Source organism: Pseudopodoces humilis, chromosome 1 (genome assembly GCF_049639895.1).
Source record: "Pseudopodoces humilis isolate 2021_Gansu_Grassland_sample_001 chromosome 1, ASM4963989v1, whole genome shotgun sequence".
NCBI lineage: Eukaryota > Metazoa > Chordata > Aves > Passeriformes > Paridae > Pseudopodoces > Pseudopodoces humilis.
Genome location: NC_142200.1, coordinates 55,587,286 through 55,610,723, shown reverse-complemented (window position 1 = coordinate 55,610,723; position 23,438 = coordinate 55,587,286). Strand labels below are relative to the sequence as shown.

At 34.1% G+C, this 23,438-nt stretch overlaps 1 protein-coding gene across 1 annotated transcript in view; it reads left to right on the top strand.

Annotated features, from left to right (window-relative positions):
• Positions 1-201: 201 nt before the first annotated feature.
• Positions 202-23,438, top strand: part of RTTN (rotatin) — a 78,468-nt gene continuing 55,231 nt past the window's right edge. The window contains exons 1-16 of the mRNA XM_005517449.3: positions 202-433; positions 1,020-1,207; positions 2,428-2,623; positions 4,321-4,410; positions 5,565-5,643; positions 6,500-6,614; positions 7,142-7,292; positions 8,260-8,425; positions 10,864-11,045; positions 13,940-14,055; positions 15,756-15,926; positions 17,196-17,408; positions 18,660-18,772; positions 19,899-20,025; positions 21,060-21,185; positions 23,228-23,344. Coding sequence (XP_005517506.2) covers positions 202-433; positions 1,020-1,207; positions 2,428-2,623; positions 4,321-4,410; positions 5,565-5,643; positions 6,500-6,614; positions 7,142-7,292; positions 8,260-8,425; positions 10,864-11,045; positions 13,940-14,055; positions 15,756-15,926; positions 17,196-17,408; positions 18,660-18,772; positions 19,899-20,025; positions 21,060-21,185; positions 23,228-23,344 — 2,382 coding nt within the window. The remainder of the gene's footprint in view (positions 434-1,019; positions 1,208-2,427; positions 2,624-4,320; positions 4,411-5,564; positions 5,644-6,499; positions 6,615-7,141; positions 7,293-8,259; positions 8,426-10,863; positions 11,046-13,939; positions 14,056-15,755; positions 15,927-17,195; positions 17,409-18,659; positions 18,773-19,898; positions 20,026-21,059; positions 21,186-23,227; positions 23,345-23,438) is intronic.

The window sequence follows — 23,438 nt, the reverse complement described above, 5'->3', positions numbered from 1 at the left end:
TAAATCATCTCCTGGTGTAATTTAAGGCTGTCCCCTCTCATCCTGTCACTGGTTAGCTGCCTGAGAGGAGAGGCGTCCGCCACCTGGCAACACGCTCCCCGCCGGTCCACACAGACCCTCGGAGCTTCAGCGGCCCCCGCCGCACCCGGCCGGCGGGCCCGGCTCCCGCGACGGGTGGGGAAGGGCCCGACGCGGGGCCTCATGGGAACTGTAGTTCTCTGCGCTCCCGCCAGCGCGCCGCGGGGCGATGATTGCTCCTGGCGTGCTTCACGCTCAGCGCCCGGCGGCGGGCCCGGGGCGGAGGCGGACAGACTACATTTCCCGAGGTGCCCTGCGGCCGCGTCCAGGCGGGCGGGCGGCGGGTCCGCGCGGCGGTTGAATGCGGGCGGGCGGAGCGGCGCGATGGAGCTGTCGGCCCTCGTCAGGAAGCTGGGTAATGGCTCCTCTCCCTGCGGCCCCGCCGCCTGCGGGGCTGTGGGCAGCGGCAGCGTGCGGCCCGGCGCTGCTCCGCGGGAGCCCGGCCGCCCCTGCCCGGCCTCCGCCGCTCTTCTGCCTGCTGCTCTTCCACTCCGCTCCCCGTGGCAGGCGTGGAGGAGGCGGCGGCGCTCCCCGTGCTTCCATTAGGAAATGCCAAAGGCTTCCCCTTCAGACACGGTGCCTTTCGGTTCAGTGGGCTTGGGTAGATTTTTGTCCGGTTGGTGAGTCCGAGGCAGCTTTCCGTACCCACGACACACTCTGCTCGAGGTTCCGGCACCAGGTTGTATCAGTAGTGGCGCGTTTGGCACCGGATTATATCAGTATATCTTATAATGTCTCACCGCTTTATAATCATGCAAACACACTTGATTAGGTTATTGCTGGTGAGTGTAATCGTATTTGTCTTCCTGGTAGGCATAATACTGGAAGTTTATAAGCTGGCTTTTTTTCACTGCATCTCTGGCAGTATTCTGTTTGTCCAAATAAGAAAAAAGTTATGTCAAATAATTTTATGGGTTTCTTAATCCCCTTTTTTTGGGCAGGTCATGAACTGACAGAGATAAGAGAGCGATCTTTGAAGACTATTCTATTTAAACTGGACCACAACTTGATTTCCTATGCTGACTTGGTCCATGAAAAAGCACTTTTTCGTAACCTTTTGGAGTGGTTCAATTTCCCAGTCGTACCAATAAAAGAGGAAGTATTAAATTTTGTGAACAGTTTGATCAAGGTATGACATACTAACATTCGTTTATTTTAAAACTATATGTTTTTATAATGCTGAAGTTAAGTATTGCACCAGCTGGATATTACTTGATTTTGTAGCTCCATGTAACAAGATTTTTAGAGTGTTTTACAAAGACAGGAATAATAAAGCCACTGTGTGTAGACCAGAATTAAAACAATTTCAGTGACTTCAAAAGGGTCAGAGAGATAGCCGGGAAAAATAGTATTTTCTGAGTTTCTACTTTAGTTTCTCTGCTTCTTCAGTTTCTCATTTAGTGCTTCATTTTTAACGTGGAGCATTATTTGCTGTTAAGCATTTGCATTGTTCCTGGAAAGCAAAGGTTTGAACATTGTTGCAACTTATTTGAGGAAATGTTACAGAAATTTCATCTAGCTCAGATTTTTATATTCTTGTGTTCTAATCACTAAACTGTAACTATGCAGAGTTAAAAAACAACCCATCCTTAATACTGATGGATGGATGTCATGTCAACCCCAGCCCTACACAGCTGGTTGCTCACACCCCCCAGTGGGACTGGGGAGGAAATCGGATTGGTAAAAAGGAGAAGACTCATGGGTTGAGACAAAGGCAGTTTGATAGGAAAAGCAAAAGCTGCATGCAAGAGCAAAGCAAAACAAGGGATTAATTCACCACTTCCCATGGGCAGGTGTCCAGCCATTTCCATGAAAGCACAGCACCCTCACACGTAGTGGTGACTTGAGAAGACAAATGCCATCACTCCCAATGTCTCCCCATTCCTCTTTGTTTCACCCCCTTTATAGATTCAGCATGCTGTTGGAACTAGATGAGCTTTAAGGTCTCTTGCAACCTGGCCTTTTTGTGATTCTATGATATGGAATATTCCTCTGATCAGTTGGGGTTACCAGTACTGGCTGTGTCTCTTCCCAACCTCCCAGGTACTCCTAGATCCCTTTTCAGGATAGCAGAAAAGCCTTTGGTTCTGTGTAGGTCCTGCTTAGCAGTAACAAAAATATCTGAACTTTGTGTTCAGCACAAATCCAACACACATCCCCATGCCAACTACAGGGAAGAAAATGAGCTAACTCTACCTCAGCACAATGGTCTAAATTAATAAAGGCAAAATATTACTTAAGAATTTAAGTTCTTTTCCTTCTTCCCCCTGCTGCTCTCTCTTCCCTGCTCCCATCCAAAGACCTTGAGACTCTTCAAACTAACTTTGTCAGTTATTTGTCTTAATATAGCATCCACCTGCTGCTCAGAAAATGATTGGAATTGGTGCAGTGGAATTCTTATCTCAGCTTCGCTCTGACGTGGATCCAAACTTGCAGGCCATAATTGATGGGATTGTGGATGGACTGTTCTTTCTTCCTTCTGAACTCCCTTCTAGTTCTTCAGTATGTTATCAAGCTCAGTCTCAGCCTTCAGTAGATCAATCAGGTAAAATTACATATTTTAAACTGTAATTTATTTTATATTAAAATAAAGCAAATGAAAAGGCTATGAGAAGCTGATGTTTTCATGTATAGTAGGCAAATTATTCCTGAGAAATCAGTGAAGTGTGTGCTAATCAGATTTTGCCAGAGACAGTGTGACCTTAGCTAAATCAGCTGGTGGCATTCCTGTAATGGAATTCCCTATCAATTTCCTCGATGTATAATATCTGTTTTCTGTAATGTACAAAGAGCATGACATAACTTGCAAGGACAGCTTTATGGCAGCAAGTGTGTAGCAACTTCCAATAAATCTGTAATTTAGCCATTATGCTTTGCTGCTGTGCTTTGTATAGTAGGATTTAGTTTGGAAACCAATTCAAATCCTATGAGAAAAATATGAAAAAGAAAAAAACAGTAGTTATAATCCTAGTAGTTGTAATCCTAATAGAATGATTTTTGAAACTATAGTAGTTTTATGCACTATCTACTTAGTATTGGATAAGTATTTGTCATAGAAAAATACATAAACTTTCTTAAAAATGTCACATTATGTGTGGAGTGCTATTGTTTGCATCTGTTACCTAGCTCATTATGTCTGTTGCAATGATTTACATTTCCTCCTAGATGCAATCTAACCCATTTGGTTCTCCTCTTCTGCCTTAAAAAAATTAGAACAGAATTTGGAGGAGAAAATTACATATTATATTACATTACCTCGTGCTCATTGTGGGAAAGACATTGTAGTTACACAGTGCATGTAGCAGTAGTGACCACAGCTCTGTCATTCATACTGTGTAGTCACAGAGATAAAAGTAATGTTTTGGTGGTTTCAGCCACCTTTCTAATGCTTGGAGATTTAGTTCACTAGAAATATGTGCCTGATGGTTAATTTTTAATTTCTTTTTTCCTTCCTGTGCCCATATATGGGCATATTTTTACCTAATGTTTCTACTGTATGGAGAAGAATAACCTTCTGTATGTTCATTCTTAAATTATATTTTTCTGAAACTATTCAGTTGAGGTTATTTATACTGTAAATTGTATGCAAGTGTGGATGGAATAATCCTAATGCTTCCTAAGTGTTTGTATTTTTCTTTCTGCTATTGGAAAAAATTGTAAACTAATAACCTGGCATTATCTAGTTTGATCCTTTGGACCAAGTATTATGGTCTGGAGAGGTTGCTTTTAGTGTTAACATTTCTTGTGTATATTTTTATACAGTTTGCATATGAATGACATCTAGCAACATACATATATACAAGAGGGGAACTTTTCAGGTGACGTAAGAAGACAGCAGTTTGGTAGAAAAAGGTTTTAAGTAATTAATTTGAAAAGTTAATTTTATTACTACAGATTTAGATTAAAAGAAAACCATTTATTTGGCTGCCAGTCCTCCATCAGGCAATACATTTTGTGTAGCTGGTTTTGCTATTGTTTGTATGGTATGCAAGTTAGTGTAAAAAAAAATGGAGAAAAATGCACCCTTTACAGTTGCAGAATATGACTATAAAAAAATAAACATTGACACACTCTTTTTTACTTCATTTTTCTGACCATCTGAGACTATTTTAACCTATTAAGGAAACTGATTTAAAACTCAAGGGCAAGAGGGAAGAAGTTAAGGAAAAGCACAAAAATAAATTGAGCTTTTCTTTTCTGTGCATGTGCATTTTTTTAACTTACCCCTTTTTTTTATTTTAGTTCTGCCTCAGGAGGAATTATTCACTGGATATTTTTGTCAAAGTGGAAGTCATCTGCCGCAGTTAGAAATATCTCCCAAAAGAACAGTTGGTATGTGTAGTTATAAAAGAATATGTTAATTACAGAAAGAGCTTAGAGTTGTAATTTAGTTGGAATTCCATTACAAATGTGGATAGCAAAACTGGCTCTTCTTTTTCCTTTTGTTATTCTGTGAAAGCTAACACCACAGAAGCCACAATTATAATGCTTATAAAAATGACAGTCATCTTAATAGATATTTCTCTTTTCTAGTAAATAGTGTAACTCTTTGGAATCTCTAAAGTACATTAGAAAGTGCTGCAATTTAAAAAATTATTTAAATTGCCAGTATTTTCCAGATGATCTGTGTTTCATAAACAGAAGTTGTTTAAAGAAATAAGTACCTTTTATTTCAACAAAACTTAGTTTGAAGTATCTTTCTACTTTTTAGACAATTGGTTTAGGTGCTAGGGGAATCTTTGCTTGGTACTTAAATGAAAACCAGTGTTATGCTTTGTTTTGTTTTTTTTTTGTCAAATTATACAAAGTGTTTCACTGACAAGCACAGATCTATAATGTTTTGGCAGGTCTTTGCCTGTAGCAGTTCACAGGAAAGTGTCTTATTTAAAATACAGTATGAATCTGAGATCTAGATTTTAAAATACGACTTTGCAGTTACTGTAGGTAGATCACCAGTTGCATTTTTAGTAATCAACTGTTCTAGGAATTGCACAATAATTATTACGAACTTTTAAGTTACAAATAGCTTTAAAGTTATTTTCATTACAAATTTATTATGTGTCATAATTTTGTAAGAACAATAATTTCTACTGCTTTAAGAGTAAAACCATGAGGTGAATTTTCCATTTTTAGAGATCATACTAATGGATAAAATATTCTTTAGTAGCAGATAAAAATTAAAATTTGTTTAAAAGCATGATGTGACAGATTGAGTATTCTTCCACTAATGCTGTGTTTGTTATTTCCTAAAGCTTTCTCAATAAACATATTTCATTTGGATTTGGTATGACCTTAGTGATGATTTGGTATTGCTGAAAACTCTCATTAAAAGCATTTGAGTTTTTGCAAGCCTATATTTGTTAAAAGATATTTCTGCATAAGATAGTATATTGTTTATATGTTTTTTACTTTGCCTTGGATGTATACAACATAATATTTCTTTAAAATGTATTTCAAGACATCCGCTCTGTTGTTTTTTTTTGCAGTGAAATGCCTGAAATTTTCCACATTTCCTTGGCTAACTCTGACTTCAACAGATAGACATGTTCTTTCATCAAATGAGAGGTGCAGTAATAGAAACATTACAATTTCCTTGTAGTTTTTCTTTTCTATGAATAGCAGCTGTAAATTTCTGTCCTTCTGCATCATGAGGTTGTTCCTGTAAGTAACCCAATGAGCTGATTTTTGATAAATGGTTGTAAAAACTGGACTGAAGCTGGGCAGTGCCACTCTCCATTTTTTGTGTTTAAATCAGGGTGTATTTGGGTCTTTTGTTCATGACACTTCAGCCTGTGCTCTAAATTTCTTAAGTGGATCAAAGATTTTTTTCAGCTAATAATAGAATAAGCTGGAAAAAAATCATTATTTACTTTACCCCCATGACCAGCTGGTAGGAAAATCCCTACTTTCAGTAGCAGCTTAACTAAGTTTAGGCTACTAAGTTTAGGTACAGAGCCCTATCCAGGCATTGAGTCATTCAAACTGTCTTCCTGCAGTGACGTTTTGTTGTTTTTTTAAATTTAGAAAAAGTGTTTGAAGTGCCCCAAGGGAGAATTCTGTAGTTGGGATTCCTTATGAATTGTCACAGAGCTCTGATAGATTTCTAGCATAGTTTGTTTTTGTTTTTTGGGGTTTTTTTGTGTTTGTTTGTTTTTTTCCTTTTTAAAGATTTCTGAAGCTGGAGAACCTGTTTAATATTTAATTTCCTTTATGTCAGAGTATAGAAAAGGAAGACAGATTTGTTACACTGGACTTATTTGATTTTTGATTTGATATGACAATAGAATAGAATTACAGAGATATTTTTTCTTTAGATTCTTCAGTGTTGTGATTATAACTTTCTTGTAAAGACTTGATCAGGCTAATAATTACTGGTTGGTTTTCTTTTCATTTTAACACATATTTAAATATGAACTTTTAGCTCTTTGGGAAGTAACAACCAAAGTTTAATTTGGAGTACCTGTGAGCTTCTTCAGGATGTGATTATGCAAGATTTTCCTGCAGAGATCTTCCTTCAGAGACCAAAGATTGTACAGGTAAGAATTCACCTAAAGTTTAAAGATTATAGTAGTATAAGCTTTGCTATTGGATGAATTGATGCAAATGATTCAATTTGTTTTTAAATTAAGTAGTTAAACAGAAGTACCTTTATGCTAACTCCAGGTGCATAGGAAAGGGGACATTGGCTGTATATTGTGGTTTTAAAGTTTTTTGCTTGTAACAATGTACGTTGCTACTCAATAATGAAGTTCTTTCTGAAGTACTTTGTTTCTTTTGGATAAGATAAATTTGTGTGGTTGTTGTCTGCACACCCTCTAATGGGCTCCCATAATGAAAGTAGTGACTTTATGGGAAATACAATGTGAAACTTGTCTTCTTCCTTAGGCATGATAGTCTTGCATTCAGTCATAAAACAGTAGTTGAGCCTATTTATTCTTTGCTGTGATTTTGAAAAACACTTGGAAACATTTTTGAACTATATTTAGTGCAAGATTTGCTGGCATGGTTGTTCATGAAGGTGATTAATGTTCAGGTCTCATTGTTGGTGGTTTTGTCTTTGCAGAGCCTTTTGTCTCTTCTAAACCTGGCTTTTGGAGGAGACAGAAGACACCAGTTGGCTTTGCAGGCTGTGTCATGCTTGCAACAGCTCTGCATCTTCTTGAGAAGTAGACTTAACTTCCATAGAGATCCAAGTTTTAATTCCTCAGAGCATGGTAGGTATTTTTAAGTATGTGAGATACTGTTGTTTTTTTACTACACATAAAATTGTCTAAAATGATGGAAAAAAAGAAAACCTGAACATTATAGAAAATGTAATCTTGTGAAACTGTTTTGCTAAAGGGATGGTGTTCAGTACTATAAATGTTAATTAAAAACTTTGAATACTTGCATCATTTTAATTTACTAATTCAGTTTTACTTTTCTGTGATTTCCCATTCATCAACTTCTCCCAATATCCAATTGTCTCTATGTCAGTAGGGAAGGGATTTTTAACTAAAACTAAATTAAATATGTAAAATAAAAGTGGGCAAAGTTTCAGAAAAACTTTCAAACTATTAGTACTTAACAATGTAGTTATTAATTTCATGGGATATGTGAACCTTTTTTTTATGCTGATGGCTAAAAATAGTTCTGTCATTGCTTTGAAGTCATGAGGGCTGCTTCACAATGTTCTTAATACTTAAATGTTGTGGCTTTAATGGTGTAGATTACTTATGATGGTTTCTTGTTTCCATCTTGTCACCTGAATTGAATCAAAACTTTGTTTCTGTAAATTTGTAGTCTGGTTCCCTTCAAAAGATTGCCACTATATTTGGTTTATATTTATATATAATATATATAATATATATATATAATATAATAGAAATAATTTATATTTAATAAATGGTACTGGCTGCTAATTCAGTTATAACATCAACAAGTCCAATAGCCTTACCCAGACACTATGTTTCTATTTTTACAACTCCAAATTTGTAGTTCTGTTGGAATCCTCAGTGGTTTTTGCCTTGGAATTTGGTTTCCAAACTCTGCTACTTGCCAGTGATCAGTTGTTCTAGGTCATCAGTATTTACGTGTTTTTTTTGCATATCCTACCTAAGTTACTTTTGCTGTTTACTATGTAGTATCTTTCAGAATAATGGCTACTTCTGAGGGAAAATATATTCTTTGTGTTGCATAAAGGCACAGCTTCCCAGAATTCATCTATGTCTTACTGTCAAGAAGCAAGAGGTGCTCCTCGTTCTCAGAATCCATCACCTGGAGGTAGTAGTCCTCGGCCCTCTGTAATTGGACGGACAGTTCAACGTCCTAGAGGAGATGGTCAAGATTGGGATGCAGTATCTTCTAGGTGAATGAAACAGAAAATAACTTATACTTCAGTTAAAAACATTTTAATTTAGGATTATATCATCAGCTCCTTGTCAGTGTGTGGATTGACGCAGTGTCTTTGGTCACTTGTGAAGGTTCAAACCATGTTTATGAATTAAACCATTCTTAAAGTGGTGTTCAGAATACTTAAAATCATTGCTACATTTTGTACCCAACTATCATTTTAAACAAAGTCTCTTCCTATTAATTGTTACTGCTTATGTGCATGTATTTGTAAGATGCAGAAAAGCATTTTTTCAGTCTATTTCTGGAAAGTCAGGGATTTTTCTTTTTTTCAGCAGATGACCTCATAAGTTCTTTTAAGTGGAATGGCCATCCTGTAGGTAACAGTATATAGTATTGTCAAAAATGCTATGCTGCATAGAGATTTCTATTGAATTCTTTAAAATTTGTTGTTAAATGTGACAACAAATTTGAGTTCTATGACATGTAAATATTTGAATCTTATATGAAATTATAAATTGTCTGTATACCCTCCAAATGTAGAGGTTTTTGTGTGTGGTTTTGTTGCTCGTCTTGACACAGCTTAAAGCTTCTGTTCAAGTACCAATGTCTTCTAGTATGTGGGATTTTAAAAGTCCTTGTAAATCTCTACTGTGTGCTTGTTAGTAGCTTTTTTGAGTCTCTGTGATGTGTGGGCTTAGTGATTGAGTACCTCCTAGGTATTCAAATAGATTGTAATGAGAATAGCTCAATTGTAAATACATCTTGACAGTCATATTAAAAACTTATTTAAGTGTAATATATTAATTTTTAGCATGTAACTAATATGGCACTATCAAAGAATTCCAGGCTTTATGTGTTCTCGGCCCTGGCCATTTTCCAGAGCTGAACAGTTAACAGTTCAATAGCAGCTGGTGTATATTGTGCAAGAGAATGATGGCCTGGCTGTCAGTCTAGAAATGAAAGCTGCATAAGAATAAGTACCAGTTCAGGCAGTGATGAGACTTCTAGAAACCAGGGAGTGCTAATAGGGTCAGTTTATGAGCTGTTCATGACTGCACACCTTTATCTTCTTGCATCCTGTGTGCTGCAGTACACCTGCTCACTGTCCATGAATGTCATTTCTTACAAAAATATAATTTAGCTCAGAGGTAGCATAAAGAGCAACGTGGTGTTGAATAGAAGGTGTGATAGAGGGAAATGACAGTTGTGTTGCTCTGACATTTCTGATTTTGATAAGGAAGAGCTGCTTTTAGTGAATCTTGTCTTTTTCTACATAAATTTAATGTAAATTTGTTTATTGCTATTCTATATGTAACTCTTCTTTTCCTTCTTCTTTAATCTTGAGATTCTTCAATCTATCTGTTTGTCTGTTTCAATTTCTGCCTGGAAACTTAACCTTTCCTCTTCTGAATTGCTTTTATGATTGATATCTCTCCTTCCTTTTCCCCTGGTAAGTATAGAAAAGCCCCAACTACTTATTGGTGAATTCTTCTATGTAACACATAATGTAACATGGTCATGCCACAATTCAGTTTCTTCGGCTAATTTAATAATAAAAAAGGGAACCAATCAAAACCCAGTTATAAGTCATACAGGTTTTTAAAGCAAATCAAGATTGCTAAACATTGTTTGGGATAAGAAAAAATAAAAATTATATTCTGATTTTTATGAATTGTAATGCTGACAGTAGAATTAGATTATTATCAAAAACAGTTGAAAACTAATACAGTTATGAACTATATATTGCTCATAATTTATGAACCATATCTACTATATTTAATGATGTATTCATATATCATAGATAAAATATTTAATAATTAAAGATACATCTATAATTTAATAACATTCTGTATACTTTGTAGTATATATTTGGTTACATTTAAAGCTTTCTTGGAGAAGGGAATAGTTCCTGTTTTATAGTGGACAAGGTAGTCCTAAGGAGTAAACATAGCTCATGCTTCTTAATTTTCTTCTAAGGATTTTTGTGGCTAGCTATATAGAATGGTTTTAATACAGTAAGTATAATTCAGGCTGAAATTTGATTTAGTAAGTGGTCTTGCTTCAAGCAACTGATAAATTTTGTTCATAAAAAAAAATAGAATTTCCAGTCAACTGATATTTCTCATACAGTATTGTATTCATTGCATGTGCAATGTTTCTTACAGTACACAGTGCTAAGTGATTTAGATGATGAGTGCCAAGACATCAGGCATTCACTTGTGATGTACCTGTTCTGACATTTAAAAAAAAACAACCAAACAAAATCCCCCTCTTCCTGCAACACTGGTAGATAGCAGAGAAAGATTGGGATGGGAGGAGGGATATGTTTAAGACAGGAGTCCTGAAAATACTTGATGCTATTTTTAACACCTGTACATTTTACATGTTTTCTCTTTGCAGGAGTTAACTATGTTGCTTTATTAAAAATTTTTGTTTGCTTTTTGTTTTAAGTGGAAACAGTACTCAAGCAAATGCACACTCCAGAATCTCTCTGCATTCCCCATTTGACGCAGGACGTATTGACCTACCAGATACTGAAAATGAGGACACTTTGGAATTACAGATGAAGCAGCTTAGCCTTCCTCAGTTCTGTGTTTCCATCTTGGAAAATGCAATACCTCTACTAAGAACAGGTGAGAAAGTTTTGAGTTAAATACTTAACTTATATATATCTTCCCCATCCTTAATGCAAGATACTCTAAAGAAGTTAGTCAATGAGGTGAGTACCTCAAATAAATAAGGCACAGATGATTACTGATGTATTGTGGCTTGTTGCAACAGATCTTTTCTAGGCACTTTGTTCAGGTTACAAAACTTGAATCTTCCTGATTGATTTCCAGAATTGCTGCAGAAATTTTAAGTGCTTTTTACTGACAGTGGCAGGAAGTGAGTGTATGGTAGAAAAATGGTGTGGCAGGATAAAATGTCGTTCAGGAAGATGAAAAAATAACCACTCTTAACCAAAGATGTTCTCTAAAGTATCTGTTTAAGCATAGAGTTTTCCTCCTGTTCAAGAAATAATAAACGAAAATTCTTGTGAAAGGCTTATTTTTGTTCTGACAAATGCAGTTAGAAATGGTTTAAGGAACATAAGTATGATAGTCTAATTGCAAATTTTAATTTACAGAGGTTCTAAATTGAAAAGCCCTTTTGGAGGATAGTCTTTTTGCTCTTAGGCTGTCTAAAATGGTATTTGGCTGTAAAATGTAATGCAGTTCAAAACAGGTATTGGTAATTGTCAGAGTTTCAAATGCAGGAGCTGGAAATGTACATCTATCTATGACTAGGATACTAGAAGTTAGAGGCTTCAACTCATAAAAATTCTATGAAACGTGTATGAAAATTATTCAAATTTTTTTTTGTTATAAACCAACTAAAATGAATTAAAGTGGGTTTTTTTCTTTTTCAGAATAGTGGTATTTAAATATTAATTAGTCACAAGCATGTTCATGACTTCTAGCATCTTTTATTTATAATGTAAAATTGCAGAAAGTGTATTTTCTATCTTTTCCATTTCTGGTGCCTGTCACTTCAAATCTGCAGAGTTAAAAGACAGTTTTTCCTATGTTTCAAGGTTCTTTCTTTCAGTTGGACCTGTCTTTGACTCTTCCCCTTAGGTTTTTTTATGCTTTTTAAACTCTCCTTGGTGATATTTCTTCATTCTTCCACTGTGGTGTGATGAGACACAGATTGTAAGGAAACTAATATTTTTATCCTGTTCCTGTTGATCTGAAAGCCTGTGATCTGAAGGCACACTGTGAGACAGTGTGATATTGTGAGACAGTAACACAGTTTCTCATGTGGTTATATTTTGGGTTGTTATCTTTAGTAAAATCAACAGGCATTTTTATGAACATTATTATCAACATATAGGGTATAGAGTAGGTTTTATTCTAGATGGTTAAATTACTGGGTAAAGGAAAAAACAGTAAGCTTATTGTAAAATTTTCTGCCTCTTATTTTGAAATATGATCTGTATTTTAGTTAAGCTTAAATTCTGTTTCTAGTGGAGACGTTAATTGGAACTTTTCCTCCTTTGTGCTTACTTGCCTTGTGAACAAAGTCATGGAAGAAATCATTAGTGCTGTGGGCTTGTTTTGGTTTTGTGAGGGTTGTTTTGGGTTTTGTTTTCTTTTGTAAAAATGGAGAAATTTCTTTAGTTAAATTGGTCTAAAATCAATGGAAAACAGTACTTCTGTGAGACAGGTTAAAAACAAGTTTTCAGAAAGGCCTTGTGACAGATTCTCTGTCATTTCTCACCCAAAGCAGATCACTGAAGCTGCAAATTTCAGAAGCTATGGTCATTATCACTACATATCTAGTCACATACAGAGATAAAAAAATTTTCCTCAAGCATATCAAAAAGGCTTCTGCAATGTGTAAAATTCACAAGAGATAGAGAAAACCACAAAGCACTTAATGTTTAATTACAATGAACAAGTAGATCTTTATCTTTTTTAAACAGATTTTGTTTTGAGGATTTTGAAGGATGCAGAATTTTTATCTTAGTTAAAAGGTATATTGAAAATTCAATGGTATTGTGTGAAATCCATCTATGATTTTAAATAGAAACATACCATCAACAAGTAACTAAGCCAACTGTTGCACTACATTGAATATTTAAGGGAAACTCACCGTATGGTTCCTTAGGATGTCAGACAGTTTTGGCATTCTCACTTGTGTGAGGCTGAAAATATTTGGTCTGGCTCCAGGTATTCTGCCTTGTTCTTCGTGAAACCTAACTCCTGTGTTTTCTCATTATCTGGAGACATTAGGAGGAGGTTTATATTTGTAGTAAATGTAGGCTGTAGATTTCTAAGCTCGGACCAATTTCTTTGTGGCCACATATTCAAGCTTAAAATTGTACAAAGGGTAAAAGTGATTAATAGACTGGATTAGCTTTGTTATTAAGGGACACTCTGAAGAAGAAATGAAAATTAATAAATACCATCCTAAAAGCAAAGTGAAAATTGTTATGGAGAACTGTGCAAGTAGCTCAAGGGTATTCATCTCTTTGTCTTTTAAAAGATGTCAAACATAATAATATGTGAAAAAAGGCACTCCTATATCAAAAATGCAGATTAGTGGGAATAGGTAATATATACAGAAGATTTGTAACACAGCTGTGTAGACAGGAGAAATTAGTGACTTTATTATGAACTTTAAAAAGGTTCAGTAATCAGATTTACAGTTGTAGTAAAGTTCACAGTTATTTTCTTAAATAATTTTTCTATAGTTTTAAGGAAATTCATATTTTTTTCTAAGTCTACAATTGCTTTAATCTGTTGTGACTTTGACTGGTTGTTGTCTCCTCTGATTCAGAGCTATTAGTGGTTAAGGACAGTTAGCCTTAGTTTTATAGAAGCATATAGGAAAATACCAGCGTTTTTTATATATATATATAAAGAAGCATATAGGAAAATTCCAGACTATGAGGAATAGTCTCTTGTTTATAGTGGTGTCTTCTGAATATCAAAATATAATATTTTGTCTCTATTTGAATTTATCCTCTCATTTGTGTTTGTAGGCAGTAGGAGAGTAACAATGGAAGTTCTTAAGTTGCTTGTTGAAGATATGTCCCTTATTGGTGATGCTATTTCTGAAAATGTTTGGGAAGATGACAGCCTTTTTGCATTGGAATTGGTAAGGTTCTTCAGGTTTTCATCAGATATTTGTCTCTTTTTATAAGCTTCTGACATTTTCTGCAGTGATTCATATATCTAAGCTTCTGCTGAGCTGTGCTTTTGAAAATTTTAAGTTGTTTATTATTAGTTTTGTTGATGGCACCTTTTAAAATGTAAGTTATTTTACCAGACAATACTTGAAGTTTCACCTTAAGAAAATAAGCAGCAATTGAGAGAAACACATGTAGGGAGGGGAATTTTAGGGAAACAAACTGACTATAAGTGCTGGACACCAATTTGATGTCCATAACAACTTACCCTTTCTTTACTCCTTATAAACAATCTATCTAAAAGTAGGGAGATAACTGTTCAGATCCAGGACTGGAATTCTAAGATACATACATGCTATCCATTTCCTACCCTGCACAAATTTCTTAACAATGTTGCTTAGCTGGGAAAGAAAGGAGAGGCCTTTCTGGACCAGCAGAGATTTAAAGCATTAAGGTGCTGTTGACCAAATAATTTAAATTGCTGAGCACAATTGAGAGTTGTTATATACACGAATTATAAAATTAGTGAATAACAGATAAAATGATTGACTTGCTTTTTTGAAGACAAGTGAAAGCTGAAGCATAAGCTGTCGTGGCTCAGGCATGTAACAAACATACCAGAGCTGCAGACTGAAACTTGTCTAAGGATTTGAATTAAATGTAGTCTTAAATGCACCTGGCTTGAGTTAGAATTTGTGAAAATACTACTGAATATGAAACAATAACAGCTGCAATATTAATTAATTAAAATATTGCTTTAGGCTTTCCTATTCCTTATTTTATAAATGTTAATATTTATATTTATAGGATCTATTAGTGAATGAGAACTTTTTCTTTGAATTTAGTCTACCAATCTGTGGAAATCTGTTGTAATTGATCAACATCACATCAGTGCTGAACATTTAAACTCAGAAGCTTAATATCTCTTTGTCTACTTGTTTTGTGATCTGAATCAGCATATTTCATTGTTAAAATGAATGAATTTCATTGTTAAAATGTTAAAATACATCTGTTAAACTACAGTAGAATATATCATATGTATACCATACTGATTATTATTAATAGGATGTTTTTTTCTGGGCTACTAACAAACAAACCTTTGCAAATAAGCTGGGTAATGGTATACAGTAATATTTTTTTTTTTTAAATAGGGAGAGGAAGAAAAAGGTTTTGTGGTTTCCTTTGAGAATCAATAGGGATAAAAAACTCTTTGATGTTTTCAAATTTACTGTGAATTGGTTTGGGAAGGCTTTTTTAAATTACTTTTTTAATTTAAGGTAAAGCTTTATTAGCAGGTTCAAACCAGGACTTAATATTTCCTTATTAAGACTGAACTTCAAAATAGATAAAATTTCAGAAGTTCAAAAGTGTAGTGAGGCGAAAGTAAGGTTGTGGGGGAAGAGACAAAAGTGGGAGAGGGAAGGGGAGGGAGCAACCAGGAATGGGTAATTATTGAGCAAAGTATTCAGAACTAATAGTGAAAACAGACCGAGATCTTGGACTAATGCATAGGTGACAAACACAATGCTATGTATTTTGTACCATTTATGCAATTTTAGTTTATGTGGCATAACTGTACTAATGATACTGCAAGTGCTGTGTAAACACTGTAAATATGTAGTGATGTTTCATTTTTTTCTAATTATTGTATTTCTGATTTTGTTTTCAGAAAGACAAATTGCTTCTAGTCTTGGGTTTGCTCGGAGAAACTATATTATATCACAAAAGCAATATAAGTGCAGAACAGCCCAAGGTGATGCTGGTGCATCACAGAATGGCATTTATTAGCATTTCACTCTTCACTGTTAGATTGCTCCAAATACTTCTCCCTGTAGAAAAGGTATGTCATCACTAATTATAAGGGATTTTCTCTTGGTTTTGCATTTTAAGAGGGCAGTAAGATACCTTCTTCAGGGATTAATGCTGAGAAAATAGCCTCTTGGATAGAGAAATTAATCTGATTTGTATTGGGTGCTGTATGCTGTATACAGATGGGAACTTTGTCCATTCTTCAGTTACCAGTGTATTCTGCAGATTACAAATATTAAAAAAAAATGATAGAGTTTTTAAATAGATTTTTGAAATGCACTGTTCTTTTTTTCTGATATGATATATGGTTTGCAAAACTCTGCTGCCCCCTGCTCGTTTATAATACACATGCAAGTAAGAGTAGAACTATGTAACATGTAAAATCATCACTTAATCTGATGGAATGTAGTAAGCAATTATGTTTTGTAAATTGGAGTGATTTTAATTGTTCTTTGCTTCCAGTGCTCTTTAAAAGAAATTCTGAAGTTGTTCTTGGGGTTGGTTTTTTTTTGTTTGTTTTGTTTTTTTAGGGTAGAGGTTTTTTTTATTATTTCAGCTGGAAAGGTCTGATGAATTTTTTGTATGATAGAAAGTATTAGATGTTTAAACCTGAATGGGTTTTAATTTTTTGAACCAATTTTAAGTGGAATGTAACTTTCCTTAGACATCAGTCAATCGTAGTAGAAGATTTTCAGTTTTTGTCACAAATGTTAAGTCTTGTTCCTGACAATAAGTGTAGACATACTAATCTAATGACTTTTCATAATTTTTGTCTTTAATGGTCTTTTCTACATAATGCCAAGTTTCCATTCCACGTATAACAGTTGGAACAGTTCACCTGTTTGAGGTCAAAATTTAAGTTGAAAGAATGTGCACTTGCAATTAAAAATAAAAGAAAAACTCAAAACGACAAAAAAAAATATCCAGTCCTTAGTTTGCAATATGACCACGTGGAATTGTAGACAGCTTTTTTAAATAGAAATAATTATGGTTTTTGTATTCTCTGCCATCTCGTGGTCAGACAGTGAATTGACTCCGGCCAGCAGTGTTTGTGCCATGCCAGGATCATACGCAACTTTTGTGTCTGGTTGCAGGTCTGATGTTAGGAATGACATCTAATTAACTATCACTGTTAATGAAAAAGAAACCCAACACTTCTTCATGTAGAACTCATTTAATGAAATGTGTTTCTCTTTCAAGTAGCAGCAACAGTGGTTGCATTTGTTGAATGACTGCAAATGCTATTGGTTTTTACTGTATTTTCAGGCTGTTATTCTGACAGTTGTTTTTTTTTCCAAAGGCAAGTAAAGTTACACCAAAGAGTTTGCTGAATGCTTTGTTCCTTCTCTCGCTGGATATGTCCTTCTCCTTGGAATACCCAAGCATGCATGAATCTGTTGCAGCCTATCTGGAGCAGATGAGTACTGAGAACTACAGTATTTATAAACAAGTTTCAGAAGCTGCGTATTCGATGGAATGCACTTGTAGCTTTATGGCTGAAGTTCATAAGGAGGTGTGAAACTTTGTCATATAAAATATTTCCTGTAGGCAAATTTCTTTCCTCACTTTGTTTTCTCTCTGGTAAAAATTAAAGTCCAGCATAGAAGAGGAAGATCCTCAAGTATGAGTATTCTGTATGATCCAAAGTGTACTTACTTTATATGTTTAAGTTAATGCTAGTCATGATGTTGGTAAAAAAACTTATATTAAGTAAAAGCAAAGAAATAAACAATTGAAAATTGGAAGGAGGCACAGGACCTTTTATGGTCAAAGAAAGAAGAAGCAGCAAATACTCTGCTTATTCATACAAACATATACATGTATATAAAGGTATGTTTTTATATATAATATTTATACATTTATATAATACACTATTTATTTTATATCTATTAAAATATATAGTGTAGGTGTATGTGTGTTGTCCAGGAGCTAAATATGTTGTTCAGAAAATTTTAAATCCCAAGTACTTTAGCAATTGCAGCTTTGATAAACAACTACTAGACTGGCTGAGATTTGCGTTTCACTTTGTTATGGAGATAACCGCTTTATTAGTTAAGAGATTCTAGCACAATACTGAAATGTTCTGCTCCATTATGCTAATGGATAAGCAATTTTGCACAATACTGGTTCTATTGATACTAATATATATTAATAACATACAGAATATAAATATAGTGCTGTCTTAAATCAGAGTTAATCTAGCCTTTGTCTAGGCAGGTTCTGAAGTTAATAAAAGCAATATTTTGCTCATAAAATGCTCTTTACAATTAAGTTAACTCCATCAAATTTAAATGGTTCATGTTTAATGTATTTGGTAACCAAATATGATGAAAACATATGTACTTAAATTTTAAAAAAAAATCTAACTTGCTCTTTAATAGTGATATGTTAAGTTTAATAGTTAAATCTTTTATTATACTCCTCTCACATAAAATGCATATCGATAAAAACATAATAATTTGAATAGTGTTATAGTGTTCATGCTGTGAAATGTTAGACATACATTATTCCTGCTGAGTTTAATGGAAGTTTATTTAAACTCAGCATCTGAAGGTCTTTCAGCTCCCCCGAACAGGTTCTAAATTATTTTTTTTTTGTTGAAATGTATTGAATTAGTTAATTATAAATTTCTCTGTAAAATACTGAACAAAATACTCCTTAGTATTCAATATGATAAATTTGGAAAGATTATGCAGTAATACTGGATACTTTTAATTTTACTAATTTTGTTAGTTTCATTGTTTCTTTTCATTTTACTTTACAGGGGGACAAGAATCTCTCTGAATTACTAGAATTGGCAGATCAGGCTTTGAGTAGTCTACCCTTCCACCTACACTTTCCCTTGCTTCAAGAATGCATTTACATATGTTCAAATATGTAAGTACATTACTATTTAGAACTCTGCTTGAGAAAACATGATTTTTTTAAATTTTTTTTTTTTTGTGGATAAGGTTTCTCAAAAAGGAGCTCATGTCTTTATTCCGTGTAGGAACAATTATTGTGTTTTAGCCATTGAACAGTCTCTTCTAACTGATTTGTGCCATTCTGTGGTGGATTTCTTAAAAACTAAATTTCAGTTGCTAAAAACTTCACGTTATAATCTATTTACAAACTTTTATGATTTTGTATGTAAAGTATGTGATTTACAAGGAAATAGTCTTAGACACTTTGACTTGTCTTTCAGACTTCTTGAAAATCCTTTGCCCTGAGCATATTTGTATAACTTACTTTTATTTTACTTTCAGAAATTCTAAAGGACTTACTTCATTGTAGATGATTTATATTACAATATGGCATCTCATTTATTCAACAGCATATTTTTATTGCTTTTATGATTTTTCCATGTCTCTAGTTAGAGAATAAGTTGCCTTATCGTGCCTGGAAAAGTTCTTGAACAAAAAAAAAATGAATTTTATACTGGCTCAGAACTTGAATTTAGGGTTTTTTTTCAAGGGAGACTGCATTTAAGAGCTGTCCAGTAAGTGATTTTAAATTATGAAATGTCAAAATGTTTTTCAATGTTCTAATGCTTTTAGAATTAATTATTGTTTGGTTACTGTTTCAGGCAATAGGAAATTCAATTTTTTAACTACCATCAGTTCATGATAGTGATATGGTCTTTAATCTCTATAATGAAAACATTCTAAAAGCACAAGTGTTTTTTATAATCATATATATGATCAAAGGTGTCTACTGAAGGTAAATAGAATTTTATATTTTCAGATGAACATCAGTGTTTGTCAAGCTCTTAATTTTGATGAGAGAGTTTTGATAAAGTATGATCTTTGATTACCTACATGTTTAAAAGAATAAATATATACAAACACAAAGATTGATACTATGATCTTGGCAAATATGTTGTGATCTCTGAACTTTTTACTGTTTTTCAAAATGTACACCATTGCAGGAAGTATTTTTCGGAGATTGTCCTGAAATTTAACACAAAAATTTTTCTAGGCATTGTTAGGTACTGTAAAATAAATTAATTGTTTTCCGTTTTCAGTTGGAAGTCTGCTGAGGCCAACTCATTGCTTCAGGCAGAGGGTCAGAAGCTGCTTCTCCGTCTATTGTCTCATCCTTTGTTGAATATTAAAGCTGAAGCCTATCGCTGCTGTTTGGGAGTGGTTAAGGTTTGAATTAATGCTTGCTTAACACTCTTGGTGTTGCACTCAATAATGCATGCTATATAGTTTTTTCATTAGAAGCATTTGTGTAGCAGTGCAAAACTAGCACAATTTGTAATACAAATTCTTTTTAGTGTTACATGCTGAAAATTCAGCCTGGGATTGCCGTTTGCTGTTACATTCTTGGTATTACATCTACTTGGTTAGGTTAGACTTCAGGTACTGCACTTAAAAATGATATATAAAGACCATGTAAATCCTTTCATGTACTCCTAATGTTTGTTGTTTGTTTTCTTTGGTTTTTTTTTCCCTGTTTTGGAGCCATATTGTGTGTGTCTTGTTTTTTTTTACATAGGTGTTTTGTCACTGCCTTAGTTTTTTGTAATGATAGGCCAAGGGATAAAGGGCATCAGCTTCTTAAAAGTATAGCTGTACTGTTTGCTGGGAGTGGTGATAGCATATTTATTGGGTCATTTTAGGTATTCAGTAATACTGGCTCACAAAATAAAAATATTTTTTGTATTTTGATATAATACTTGATTGAAACTTTTATTTTCTATAATGGACATAATCTGTACCTAGTGTGCTTGTATGACAATCCTCTAATGTATAAATATGCTGGAGCCATTCTCTATGAAAAAAAATCCTATCTCCACTGAATGTCACTTGTCTCTTTTTGTGAGATTTTTACCAGCCTGTTTTAGGTTTTTCTTATTTTAATGTAATGCCAAACATTGTCTTATTTACTGTAATGCCAAGCAACATATACAGGTTTTCAAATTTATTCTCACAATTATTCAAAATAAAACCAAAATGATTTTCTATTTCTTAGTCCTGTGTAGTAACAGGAGTTCTCAATCACTAGTCCAAGCAGATTGTGTTTCTTCCAGGACTGTCATGTTTAGCTTTCAGAACTAGTCTTCCAGAGTGTGTGGAGAAAGTCTTTTACTGCATGACAACTTCAGGCTGTCTATAAAACAAGAGGTGGTAGTGGAGACTGTCTTGAATTTTTAAACTAACCAACTTTATTTTTACTGAAGGACTGTTTAGGTATTCATAATACTGCGAAGCCCGTGCCTTCAATCTGCCAGGGAATACATTTTCTTCTACACCCGAAAGTGTTATATGAAATCTGTACATTTGGCCTTCAGGAAGATAAGAATGAGGTACTGTGTTTACCAGCTGTGTTTGTAAGTTGGTGTGCACGCAGAGTAGGTGTTGATATTCTCCATAGTGGTGTAATGCTTACCTGAAGTTTGACTAAAAATGGTTTCTTGCATACACAAAAGCTATGCAAGTAGTACGAGTAGTAAGGTTGTAGTAAATGGAAGTTTTTTTTGTTTTTTTTTTTTTACAATGAATTCAGAGACGAGATAACATTATGTGCGTAGGATGCTATAACTGTAATAAAGACCAATGAAAAATGAAATAAGATATGCTTTTTACTTTTTTCCTGCAATATATTCAGCCCTAGTAAAATGTGTGTATGAGGAAAATGTATGGTACTTTACATTTATGGGAAACATGAACTTTTAAGTCTCAAATCTTTTAATAAGTGGGGTAACCTTTGAAATGGTTGAGGAACAAAAAGACACTTTAAATCTGCAGATTTTTGCTGTAAAATTGTATCTCACCACCACAAACATCTGTGTTTACATATAGTTGTCTGAGTATTATAGAAGTGCTTTATAACTTTGTAGAATAGGACCAAATTTCCATTGGGTTCATTTATATGCATGACTGCTTAACCTATGTCCACTATTTCCTAGACTACAGAGATAAGTAGGGAGTTGTGAGAGGAAGATAAAGTTACTTATGTTCTTCATAGCAGCTCCTTTATAACTGATCTATAACATCCATACATTCATACAGAACACTGACTAACAAATTATTTATATATTTTTTGCTTCCCTTCTAGAATGAAATTTTTTAAAATTTAATATTATGCACAGTTCTATCTAGAAGTTTTAATTTTAAAGAGAGAAGTAAAATACCTTTGAGAATGTGCTATATGTTTATGCTTTGTATGTAATTTATCTTTTGCAAGGAAAGAATTTATTTTGTCTACTCCATTGGATATGTTATTAAAAAGACTCACAGTTTTCTCTATTAATGATTGGTCAAGCAAAAGAAATAGATTTCAATTGATGCTGAATTTAAAAAATCAGTGCCTATTTACAAATTTGTCATATTTTGTTCTCTACCTTATAATGTATTTTTATTATGCATCTAACAAAATAGATAATTAACATCATATCCAATAATTTTTTAATTTATTTTACTTCTTGCCATATAACTGCTGCTTAAGTTGTTATATAGCATCTATTTAATCTTTTAGGCTTCTGACAATGAGAAAAAAAATTGAGAACCTCATATTTCAAGGTTAGGCTTGATATTGACCATTTGATTTTATAAGGACAGTCTTTTTCTAAAGATGGACTGGAGTGATATTATTAAAGGCTGTCCTTGTTGCCTGGGGTGAGAGGATTTTTAGCTCTGGTATAAAATGCAGGGTTTCAGCTGAGGAAGGCAGATGGTTTTACACTATGTAAGAAAGAGTTAATTCTGATAAGCTGGAATTTTTTCCTATGTTCCCACTGCACTAATAATTTTAGTTTGTAAATACTCAAATATTGTGTATTATGTAGATTATGTATTGGATACATTAATGCAGTATAAATGCTGTATCATATAGCTTTTTTGGTTTTGATAGAGAGCTTCAGATGAATTGTGATACAGTTTGAAATATTCAGTAGCTTTCTTAGTTTGACTCTTTGCCTCAGGAAAGTGAAATGTCCACCTAACAGGCTTTAAGTCTCTTGGCTTCCTGTATTTTCAGAAGTGTATCATAGACTGGGAATAAAATGCCCCAGAAGGGCAAGGTCAGGAAAGAAAAGAAACAAATTCTTTTACCTGCAAGATGGAGGGACCAATAAGTATAGCAGTTTAAGTAATGATCTATTTTATTTCAGAAAAGACAAATCCGAGTTCTATGGAGAATATAATTGAGTGCTGTTTAGCCAGAATTATTTGTGTGTTTTCTCTTGGAGGTTTTTCTAACAACTTAATATTTAGTGTAACTGACAATTTAAATGTAGCATTCTGCAGTAACAATATCTTGTTTTTGTATAACATTTCCAATTACAGCATTGACAAAGACACATCAGTGGTTACATGAATGGATTGTTTGTTTTTTTTTGTTGAGCAGGTGTACTCTACAGCCAAGGCCATCCTGATATATCTCTTGCAAGGACGGTTAATGATGGAAGTACTGACTTGGAGCAAGTTTATTGAGGCACTCTGTCCTGTCATTCCTGTTTTACAGGTACTTTTAAGTGCTTTAATTTGAATTTGATATATGGAATCATGTATATCAGGTTAAATAACAGAAGTAGCAGATGGAAAATAGATTAACGGTA